At 37.2% G+C, this 12,450-nt stretch overlaps 1 protein-coding gene across 5 annotated transcripts in view; it reads left to right on the top strand.

The window, feature by feature from the left end:
- Positions 1–12,450, top strand: part of Ssdp (Sequence-specific single-stranded DNA-binding protein) — a 226,706-nt gene that overhangs the window by 128,194 nt on the left and 86,062 nt on the right. For all 5 annotated transcript variants that reach the window (XM_065225969.1, XM_065225967.1, XM_065225970.1 and 2 more), the window contains exons 4-5: positions 12,115–12,187; positions 12,281–12,427. In XM_065225969.1, coding sequence (XP_065082041.1) covers positions 12,115–12,187; positions 12,281–12,427 — 220 coding nt within the window. The remainder of the gene's footprint in view (positions 1–12,114; positions 12,188–12,280; positions 12,428–12,450) is intronic.

Raw genomic sequence — 12,450 nt, 5'->3', positions numbered from 1 at the left:
TCCACGATGCCGCGGAGCGTTTTCACCTCGCATACCAGAATATAAAAGTACCTGTCCCGAAGGCAGCTTGTGTTCTTCAAAGTTCGGCAAGCGGACTTCACTAAGTCCCAAGATTTCTAGCTTCATACGGCGGGCCTCACTAGCGAGTTGTGCCAGTTTATCCTGTTGGGCTAGCGTCAGTACATTCCATGTTCCAATTCTTGTCCGTTGTTTACGCTAAAAGTCGTTGCCATAAAATCAGTTCGTAATCTTTCACTATAGGTTTCTGTAACAATTTGAAGGTTTCGGAGACAGTAGGTGGTTGGCCTAAGGTATCCTATCCGCCGTGACGGGACTGCCATCTTGGGTATAGCTTTCGGGGAGAAGCATTTCGTATTCAGCCGCTGGATGCCAGTCAGACGTTGTTTGAGCCGCCCCTAACATGGAGAACAGACGCTCGGGTTTTGTAAGTCACATCCTCCGAAAAGGATGCAGCTCCCCCTTCCCTGCCAGCATACGACCAAAGTTCCCACCGGGGTTGGTTACCCGATCTTCCCTAAAGTTACTCGTACCCCAACCGGCGTCGCGGGCAGGAAGGGATAGGGTCTATTTTATAACCTTCAAGTACGCGAAGTACCGGTGGTACGCATTATCCCAGTCATTTGCCAGCCTGAATCAGCGACTGCCGGTTGTTAGAATCCCGAAATGCAAAGGTAATGTTTAGACTTATAATAACAATATAAATATGTAAATCCAATTAGTCAGCACCTTATTGCAGTCCCATAAAAATGTATCAGTTATGAAGCGGTCTTCCAATTTTTTTTTTCTAAATAAATCTAGAAGGCTGAAGAAGGGTTGGAAGAGACTGTTTTTCAATGCCTTAAAAAGCTTATAATTTATAAGCAGTTTCGGCTGATTAAAATCACCAGTCTTAGATGTTTAAAAGCTGAACAAAGGTTAACGTGGTCTATGTACAACGATTATTCAAAATAAAACTGAATTAACATTGATTGAACAAGACTTGTTAAGCATTGTATTGTTTCCTGGAAGTGCTTGAAGAACGTTAAATTTAAAGCTGATGTAAAGTTCCAACTCAGATAAAACAGTCAAAGAAGAAGGATATGTGACACAGCTGCATTTTGATTTCTTTCAATTCGCCCCATCCTATTTAGGGCGATACTTGCAATAATCAACGCAATTCTGAACAACTTTGCTTGAAGTTGTTGTTTCAGTCAGTGCCTGTTTTTATCATTTACCATCACACGCAAGAAGTAGCGCTTCAACCCAGTGTAGATGAATTGCGTTTGTTTTGAAAATCTTCATGGTCACGTACGAGCGAAATGAACAAATGAGTTCATTTTAAGCCATGAGTTCATTGAGGCAATAATTTTCCATCGATCTTAGTGTAAAAACAACGCAACAACAGTGCTACAGCTGGCAAATGTCATTTTCAATCAAAGATCTCACGCGATATTTACAGATATACTTCATTGGGTGAGAAAAAGATTATAGAGATTTTCTTAAATATCTCATCGAATTTTTTGTCATGACAGAACGTGATAGTGTTGTGATCATCGTAATGACTAGCTCATTTAATGCTTTTATAGTTACTTGTCCCGAGAAATTTTAATAATATACTCACTCTACCGATTACATATGGTTGTTTGCTTAAATTCATCTAAATCAGTTAGAAATGATGATTTCAAAACCGCATAAAAATTATTCTCATGAGTGCTTGATTATTGAAAATGACTAGAAAGCTAATGATAGGTAGTTCCGTCTCGCGATAGTGAGAGGACCTGTTTTCTAATCGTCACATGACGGCCGTGATATTTACCAGCTCTGGCTACAGCGCTATATTTGTGTAAAATGAAAATAATCATTTTGCAATTGATCCTCAAAATCATCCCTACCTAGATGGAAACGAATATTAATATTGACAACCACACAGACGATAATGAAGATCCAGTCACGAATGGACAAACACAAAATAATGTTGACTTCTATACTCAGAGGTTGCCTTGATCAAAAGAATGTCGTTATGTCAAAAATAAAATTCATGCAGGTAGTTGGTCTATCTGTTAAGGTTGTCTTCATTTCAGTTGAGTGTAAAGGGTGATACGGTCAAAATTTGGTCAATATCAACTTGACGTATTTCTTTCAATTTTGCATTTAAAAAACCTGAACACCCCTCATTTTGAAGGTGTGTGTGTGTAGAATGTTGCTCCTATTTTGATTTTGGAATTCACTCTTCATTTGTCAAAATGCCGTCCAAGCAAGAAGAGCAGCGTATCAAAATTTTGCTCGCGCATCGCGAAAATCCGAGCTACTTGCACGCAAAGTTGGCAAAATCGCTAAAAGTTGCCAAATCAACCGTTACAAATGTAATTAAAGTGTTTGGGGAACGTTTGTCGACAGCCAGGAAGTCTGGATCGGGGGGAAATCGAAAACCGGAAGCCGCTGAGACGACAAAGAGAGTTGCCGGTAGTTTCAAGCGAAACCCTAACCTCTCTCTCCGAGATGCCGCAAATAAGCTGGGTGTATCGTCTACAACCGTGCATCGAGCCAAAAAACGAGCCGGACTATCGACTTACAAGAAGGTAGTGACTACAAATCGCGATGATAAACAAAATACGACGGCCAAAGCGCGATCCCGGAGGCTGTACACGACGATGCTGACGAAGTTTGACTGCGTGGTAATGGACGACGAAACCTACGTCAAAGCCGACTACAAGCAGCTTCCGGGACAGGAGTTTTATACGGCAAAAGGAAGGGGAAAGGTAGCAGATGTGTTCAAGCACATGAAACTGTCAAAGTTCGCAAAGAAATATCTGGTTTGGCAAGCCATCTGTACCTGTCGCTTGAAAAGCAGCATTTTCATAGCTTCCGGGACTGTCAACCAAGAAATTTACGTGAAAGAGTGTTTGAATAAACGTCTGCTGCCTTTCCTGAAGAAACACGGTTGTTCCGTACTGTTTTGGCCGGATTTGGCATCTTGCCATTACGGTAAAAAGGCCATGGAGTGGTACGCCGCCAACAACGTGCAGGTGGTTCCCAAGGACAAGAACCCTCCCAACACGCCAGAGCTCCGCCCAATTGAGAAATACTGGGCTATTGTCAAGCGGAACCTAAAGAAGACCAAAAAAACTGCTAAGGGCGAGCAGCAGTTCAAGGCAAACTGGCTTTCTGCGGCGAAGAAGGTGGACAAGGTGGCTGTACAAAATCTGATGGCAGGGGTCAAGCGTAAGGCCCGGCAATTCGGATTTGGAAAAGCGGAAGCCTAACTGAATATTTTTCCTGAATTTTATACTAATTCAACTTGAAAAAGAAATTTAATTTGATTTTTAAATAAACGATTTCACCGATTTACACGCGTTTTCCCTTGACCAAATTTTGACCGTATCACCCTTTAGAAGAAATGATTTTTATCAAAACTGGTTTCAGATAAAGAACACTTATTAGTCAAATTTATGCAATACCAAAAAAGTTCGTCAAGTTTGATTTATGAAATACATTTTATATTTATGGGGGAGTAGTGGCATGCAGAACAGCATTGAAACTAACTTCCGGTGTAAGAAATTTTGATTACTAGTGCCATAACTGGTACACTTCCCCCGTGTATAAATCGCTATATGTCAGTCTCAGAAGGGACCACGCGGTTCCATAATACTAAATTTTCCACATGAAACGGAGAAAAAAAAAACATATTATGGATACAATAAGGCATCACAATCCACAGTTAACAGTTCATGTGCAAGCCATTGGCAGCTCCTAAACATATTAAAGCTTCTTTCACTTTAACCACCGTTCTTCGGATAGGTCAGGTGGAGAAAATTGTTATTTTTTTTTCCTTCCTAAGGTTATTCAGTTCCACCTAAAACAAAAGTGCACTCCATTCCATGTTGTAAATCCTGGGATTATACGGTATCCTGTTGTTCATCTCATCGTTTTCTACCTCTTCCTAGCTAGGGAATAGCACCCCTGTGAACCCATACACTTAAAAGCGTTAGTCACAGAGAGCCAGCGGAGTGCATCCTTCCTACCTACCCGCATAAAATCACAACTTGAATTTATTTACCCTTTCGATTGTAGGTTTGCTGTTTGTTTGGTCGGCAAACTGCCGGTGTGTTTTGAAACCAAATGCAATCCTTTTCCCGAAAATCGTTCCCAACGATCATAGAGAAAAGTGCATTACATATGTTCCCAAACATTTATGTGTGCATGTAAATATAAAAAAAAGCCGAGCACGATAGTTCTGCTTGCTCATAATTTATGTATGCACGCCGCTGATTCCTTCTCACTAGTCACATCGTCCTGTCTCGTGCCGCCGTGTTGGGTCGTACGTAGGTAGTTTGTTTTATTCCTCCCGACCCCTCTCGCATTCAGAATCAGAGCAAAGCAGAGCTGAGGGGTTTGTTATTGTTGTTGTTTGTGGTACACCAGGTAGAGATGGTACACCAACAAACGAATCCCGTAGTAGAAGAGGCTTATGATTCCACGATGCCACAGTATGGGTGAGCACTTTTTGCATCTTCTCTGATATATGATAGTTGCGCATTGGTAGTGGAGAAACATACTTTTATGCTGCAACATGTATGTAAGCAGACTTAGATCGGCAATCGGAGCTTCGAATCTCTGCTGTTCGCACACTTCCAACCGCACGGGTGTTTGTAGAACATAGGGTTGAGGTTGAGGTTGGTTTAGTGTGGCGGCTCCTAATCATCGTCATTATCGCCTTCATCATCATCATCATCAGCAACGGCAAACAGCAACACTAGTGATGTTAGTGTGGAGATTGTGAATCGAACGAGCATCACCACTACTTGTCGATATCTTGTATGGCAACGGCAATGACGATGTTTATCATTGTCATCAAACTTCATCAGTAGGGCATTAGGGTTGTTCAGGACTGAATGTTGATCAAAAATCAATAAGTTTTGGACAATCTTGGATCTCCCTTCCAGGGATTCTAGGTGTATTTTGAAAAAATCTTCACCGAAATCGACAAAATTTCGTTATCGCTCTTTAATATTTTAGAATGGGGAAATGGATGTACCGTCCCAATGACGCGTTCATCTAGATAAATTTGATAAATAGCAGATTTTTAGCGATAGGCCCAATCTTAGATCCATAGGCCAACATTAGAGCCACTTCCCCTATTTAGAGAATTTTATAGAAATTTAGGGAATTTCATAGAGATGCGGGGTACTTCGTTGAAGTTCCGGGATTTTTATTTAAATACAGCGAATTTCGTAAAACTTCAAGGACTTCGTGGAGTTCAGGGTAGGTTGAGAGGAAACTTCGTTGAAGTTCGGAAAGCTCCGTAGAGCTTCAGAGATGTTCGCAGAAGTTAAGAAAACTTTGTTAAATTTCAGGGAACTTCATAGAAGATCGGGGACCTTCTTTTAATTTCATATGTATTCCATGACATTTTTATTTGTTCACTGAACTCTTCTAGATTACCCGTGACCGTCAATAGGTGACTCGTGAATTGATATAGATATGTATTCCATAAACTTCTCCAGTTGTTCTCTGCTCTACTATTGATGTACTGTGGAGTGATCTAGTTATCCCCTGAACTTTTCTTAATGTTCCATCAATTGCGCAAAATATTTCCTGAAGTTTTGATGTTGTTTCGTGAACATTTCTAGATATGTACTTGTGTACATGCTTCATGATTTTCTCTAGATATTTCTGAAATTGCCTTAGCTCTAGTTGAACTAACTATTATCTCAACATCTTTTATTTTTGCCTGAGATTATCTAGATGATCCCTGGAATTCAAAAGATATTTCTTGAACTCTTTTAGATCTTTCATAAAATGTCCGATTAAATTTGCATGTACTAGATGTTATTTAAACCTCTTTAAATGTTCCCTGAACTTATCAAGATCCCAACAAACATGATTGTAAACGGAGCAAGGGTTTATTCAGGCAAACATATGCTTCATCCACAAATAAATGGCTTATTTAGCTATTAATCAGCTCAAATTGTTTATTGGGATGTTCTCTGACATTTTATAAATTCTTTGAACTCTAGACATCGTGCATGAACTTCTCAAGATGTTCCATGATATTTAAAGATGTTTCTTGAGCTCCTCTATATGATCTCTAATTTTCTCAAAAAGATCCATGGACCTTCGAAAATGTTCCCTGAGCTTCTCTAGATGCTCAGCAATCTTTTCTAGTCATTTTTATTTATTTATTTATTTTATTTATATAGTTTAAATTTTGGAAAGTCATCCAGAGAAAGGCGTTTGAGGATTGTGGGGCAAAAATTTTAAAAATTACATCAGTTTTATGGACACTTTGAACATCGACTTACGGATGATTAAATGACTATGTATGATTTTTGAAACATGAAACCGATATAACATGTTCGGACGAATGACTTGAAAAATTTTGTTAGAATTCAATTTTGATTATCGCTACAATACCTTTGCAGGCTAATAATAAACACCATTAACCGTATTTTGGCTATATCGAACTGATTTACAGCTCGCAAAGAACTGATATGCTTTATGTCAGCCAAATATGGGCTCTATATGAGTATTGTACAGTATTTTGAAAAGAAAATTGTGTTTCACTGCACTTTGTTCAATATGATCTGCAACTCGGACGGTGCCTTCTTCTTCTTCGCATTTCAAGCTTATTGCATATTGCATATTAGCTTATTGCGTGCTCTCAACTTAGTGTTCTAGATGCACTTCCACAGTTATTAATTGAGAGCTTTCGATGCCTGTACCATTTTTGCATTGGTATAATTGTGTGGCAAGTCCAATCATACTTCTATGCCCAGGGAAGTCGAGACATTTTCCAATCCGAAAAATTCCTAGACCGGACCGGGAATCGAACCCAGCCACCTCCAGCATGGTCTTGCTTTGTAGCTGCGCCTTTACCGACTGAGCTAAGGGAGGCCCCAACGGACGGTGCCTGTTGGAAGCAAAAAAATCAAGTTAGAAGTCAAGATACAACATAAGATGGGAGTGAAGATCACAGTTGGACTCGATTTTCGCATTGAAAAAAGGTACGAAGCCCACTATGAGCGAAATGGCCAATCATGAACTGGATGCGAATAACATTGAGATGAAAACAACGTACTGGATTTCAGAGGTAAAAGCGGTTTGGATTGAGTTCAATTTGAAATAACCAATGCATTGTGCATTGCAACATAACTCTAAGCAATTAGTTTTACATGATGCTGATAGAAAGGCAGTGGAATTACTCATGAGATATGAAATAGTTAAGTGTGTCATTTGGGAGTAAATTCCTGCGGAGCTGGACTTCGACATGCACACAGGTGCATTGAATGTTCAGGGATGCCGGTTAAAAAAAACCGAAGGTTTTAATCATTTTCACTCATAGGTGTAATGAGAAAAGTTGTTTGAGATAATGAGAACAGCTATTTTCATAAGTGACGTATGTTATATAAGTAATCACAAAAGTGTATCAAATGCCATTGTATGTAAAATAGCGCAAAATTATGGTGTTTTCTAGAAAGTTGTTCATGATGATCAGAATGAATATTTGCTAAACAGACATATCTGAGACGTAATCGCTTAAGTGACTTATACGCCACAATATTTAAACAATCCCTGAAATAGCTTTATTATTTATTTGTTCATATAAACGTCACTACAAACAACATTTTTTTATTTCTACAATTGCATTGCACCAAACTGACAGAGTGAAAAACTAATTCGTTTTTATAACAGATTAACCAATTTTCAGCAACATGTTCGTTTAAGAGCGATCGACAATAAGCCACGGATAGTTAAAAATCTTTCAAAATTGAAAAAAAAAATGCAGCCCTATGTTTTAGGGTGGAATTCGGTGGAACTTTTTTATTAATCGATCATCACAGTTTGAATCCTTTTCTTGAAGATATCTGGCAATTCCAATTTAACGATCTTATTTCTTATTAAGATAGAAATTTATCCAATACTCAATTTAAATATGCTCCTCTAACCTTCATTGTTATTCTATTTTTTGCTTAAATTATTTACGTTGTTTTATTTTGTTGTAGAGTAGTGAAAAGTCAAGACATTTCAAAATAAAAACTGCTGTAAAATGCTTCAACGAATTTTTTTTATCAAAAATAAGCTTTTCGAGCGATTAATCTTTTTGTAGCTAATCAACAAATTTTTATCAAAATAAACAAAACAAATCACAGTGTATAATTTTTCACAGAATTTCCAAATAAACCTCTACAACTTTGCTGAAGACATGATAGGTTTCGACAATATTTATATTTTAACTCATTAGTAGTATTTTACACAGGCCCTGTTGGAAAAGAAGTCGTGTCCCAATACGCATTTTTAATACAAACTAAGCGATCGATTCAGCCTCTGGTCGTGAATAGAAAAACGTCAAAAAGAGTGTTGTGAGCAGAAATGTTTGCCTTGAGACATAGGAAGCGGAACACTGATAAATTGATTCATCTGAGATGTTCTACTTAATCTACAGTCGAAACATTTAATTCTGTATGATTTTTGCAAAGATCCTGCTAGTGTTCAGCAATATCTTTGTTGAGAAAAATGGAAAATTAGAATAGTGCCTTAGTGGTTATGATCTTCCGGATTTCTTGTGTGCGAATAGTTTAGATGCAGACCAGTTCAGAGCTGTGGAAAATCGTTCAATAAGGCAAATACCGATGGCAATTGACAAGATGTTCAAAGGAAAATACTTTAATTTGCGTCGTGAAAAACCAATATTCTGATGTAAACAAACATTTTGGTTGACGTTTCCTCTCGAACTCACCTAGAGCCCTCTAAATTGGTGGTGCACTGAAAAGGCCATATGAATAATTGATAACATAAAATGGCATCTTTACTGAAATGGAGTTCCAACAAAATCGAAGCCAACAAGTTAACAAAATTTAAAAAAAATATCTTCAATTTAAATGGAATTGCTCATGTTTTATTTATTTATGTAACAAAATCAATATATTGAAAACCAAAGCCGTGGTAATTTTGACGTCTTGCTAAGATTTTTGTATTTTCGACTAATAAACAACTTTGTCGGTGACGCCAACTCTCCAGAAATATTAATTGAAAAAGATACATTTTGAATAGCAGTTTAGTACACATTTAGTACAATTATTTTATTATTAAAAGATGCCAATTTTATTTCAAAATGAAATAGATGATTCGTTTTGGAGTTATTATTTTTTTGTTCCACTAGGTTGCATACTTGAATCACTATGCAATGTGTGGAGTTATCTTGAACCGCAATAGAAACAGAAAATTCAAACTTTGCCTGAAGGATAAACTTCTAATATTTAAACAAGTGTTTAGACCGGCCATGCTTTACGCTGTGTCAATATGGTCTGGTTGTTACACTACCAGAATAAATGTACTTCAAAGGATTCAGAACAAAGTTAGAGATGACAATTGTTATACTGAGATGCAGGTATAGAAAAACTGTTCAAAATACTGAATTGCCGAAGCAAAAACAATTTAAACACTCTTAGATATATCATGACAGTTAATGTTGTAGTAGCTGGTGCACCTAGGTTAAACAAATAAAGAGTTTAAAAAAATCTGGAACCGCAAAGGGCGAAATCCTCAAGACATTTCAGGCTTATTGTAGGAACAATTCATACAATTGAAAATTGGTACAGAATTAAACTTTTCAACTGTAGATCAAGTTTTGGAGCATTCCAGATGAATCAATTTATCAGGAAAAGTGAAACAGCGTTCCGCTATGTATCAAAGTAAACATTTCAGCTCATAACACTTTTTGAAGTTCTTCTATTCACCACTAGAGGTTGAATCGATCGCTTAGTTTCTATTAAAATGGCAGATACAAACTAAGCGATCGATTCAACCCCTGGTGGTGAACAGGAGCACGTCGAAAAGAGTTTGATGAGTAGAAATGTTTACCGTGAGACTTAGAAAGTGGACCAATTTTCACTTTTCCTGATAAATTGATTCATCTGAGTTGCTACAAAACTTGATCTACAGTTGAAAAATTTAATTCTGTATCATTTTTACGAAGGGTCCTGTTGGTGTTCAGGAATATTGTCGTTGAAAAAATGGTGGTGCATCAAAAAGGCCTATTGGCAATTCAAAGTTGGCACTCGTGGAGAATAGAAGAACTATGAGAGTGATGATGGTTTCAAAATTTTTCACGGGGAATCTTAAAATGCTTTTATTTTGCAAATGGAGCATTTTATTAAAATCTGGTTGCTGCTACACTTCCGTTCTACGCATATCTGTCCCATGTTACTTTTGGACGTTTTTCACTTTTGTTCATAAAACAGTACTTTTTTAGGTAAACTTTCGAATGAAAATAGAAAAACATGTTATTTGTTTTGGGCTTATTTAAAAACAACATCAAGTCTAATTGTCCAATGTTGAAATTCTACGCATAACTGTCCCACAAAGAATTTTTTTACTGAATCTTTTATTAACGAATCGATTTGAGTGCACGAATGATTTAAACAGGATTTATATGATCAAAAGAAACTCAATGAGTCGTTTCGGGAAGTAGAAGCTTTATTTTATGATGAAAAATAGAAGTAGAAGCTTTATTTTATCATGAAAAATATTAAGAGTAACGGGAATTCATATTAAAACACCAGATTATAGTTCAGATGTCAAACTAAGCATTATTAGAGTAATAATAATCAATTGATACGAAGCAGTGTAATGATCTTAAAATAAACCAAAGACAAAATAACATGATTTAAAATTCAATTGTATAAAGCAACGATGTATAAACAACTTCCAATATTGGCATGATTGAAAAAGTACGTATTATTGTCTAAAACAACTCGAAGCAACGCAGTTAACAATTATGGCACTTTCTGTCACTTGATGAGTTCATTATTCTAGTTGATAGCTGCTACCATATTTTGTAGTTAAAATATGGATCCTGTTGACTGATTCAGAATATCCGTTTTCGTATAGTCCTTTCGTAAATTTAGTCGTTAGAATGCTCTCAATATACTACCGTTGTTGCAGTTGGTTGAATATAATGAAATCCTTACTGTGTATGTTAACTTTTCCAAAGTCTTTCTTGAAATCATCGATCGACAATCTTATTGTGATCTGCACAGAGCATTCATCATTTGTTTCTCAATATGCCCATACTTATAGGCTTTATAGATGTAGCAAACGACGATTGCAGCAATGTCAACTTATTGTTGGTTTCAGTTAATGATGCAAACCTATGCAAACTATCCACTTTCAAAACTTCACGGAGAACTCAAGCACGCTCATGTAAACACAACTACAACCACAAGAGTAAAGACGTCAAACGCAACGTGGCCATCAAAGCAACACGGAAAGTAATAGTTCTTAGTGGGACTGAAATGCGTAGAATTTCCTACTTCATAGCAAATTTCTCGGCATAACAGTCCCACTGAATCGTTTTCGTATAAAAAGAGGCTTGACTAGTTTCATTGAAGGTCATTTCTGTAGTTTTCACTTGAACAAATTGATTCTGTTGAACAAACAATGCACTAACTTATTTTAACTTATATTTCTTCCAATGAGCAGAAATAATTCGAAAAATTATTCGCGATTTTCTCAGATGTTACTTTTAGAACATGGGACAGATATGCGTAGAACGGCAGTACAGTTGTAGAAAAGCTGAAATCTATGTCTACACATAAAAATCTGAATAGAAATTATTTTTTCTTTATTATATATCTATTAAGTAGTCTTTAAGTTTTCTATTAGCATTAATCAGATTTAAATAAAATGCTGCATTTGCAAAATAAAAGCATTTTAAGATTGCACTCGTATACCTCGCCGTGTAAAATTTTGAAACCATCATCACTCTCATAGTTCTTCTATTCTCCACGAGTGCCAACTTTGATTTGCCAATCTTTAGGGAGTCGGCAACGATTAATTGCATTCCACAAAATCCCCAAACCGTTATCTTGAAATCTTCTGTCCCCTGTTTTGAAACGAAATAAAACATCTGTCAATTTAACTTACGTAATGTAAACAATGCACTGTGAACTAGTTCTACCAAAATTTTCAACGGATTTCCACTCAAATGGTAAACATTTAGAGCTATTTGCGGATGATGTAATTTTATCGTGGACGCCCTTTAAAATTACGAATTATCAAGCTAACACCAAGCCAATTTTCTAATCCTTGACTGTTTTCTGTTTCCCTTTCCAGAATTGCACTTTATGTATATGAATATTTATTACACGTAGGAGCATCGAAAGCAGCACAAACATTCTTATCGGAGGTAAGTTCTTCAACTCGTTGGCATTATTCCCGGCGATCCTTATTCTCTCATCATTTCCCTTCTCTTTGTTTCCCCCTTCTCCCTCATCGCTAGATACGGTGGGAGAAGAATATCACACTAGGCGAACCTCCGGGCTTCCTGCACTCGTGGTGGTGCGTATTTTGGGATCTCTACTGTGCGGCACCGGAACGACGGGACACCTGCGAGCATTCATCCGAGGCCAAAGCATTTCATGATTACGTGAGTATCATCAAGTCGTGTAT

This window comes from Ochlerotatus camptorhynchus, unplaced genomic scaffold (assembly GCF_037179485.1).
Source record: "Ochlerotatus camptorhynchus isolate MF236.1 unplaced genomic scaffold, CSIRO-AGI_Acam_v1.1 ptg000242l, whole genome shotgun sequence".
Lineage (NCBI taxonomy): Eukaryota > Metazoa > Arthropoda > Insecta > Diptera > Culicidae > Ochlerotatus > Ochlerotatus camptorhynchus.
The sequence above is the reverse complement of the archived record's forward strand: the minus strand, read 5'-3'. Positions and strand labels throughout refer to the sequence as shown.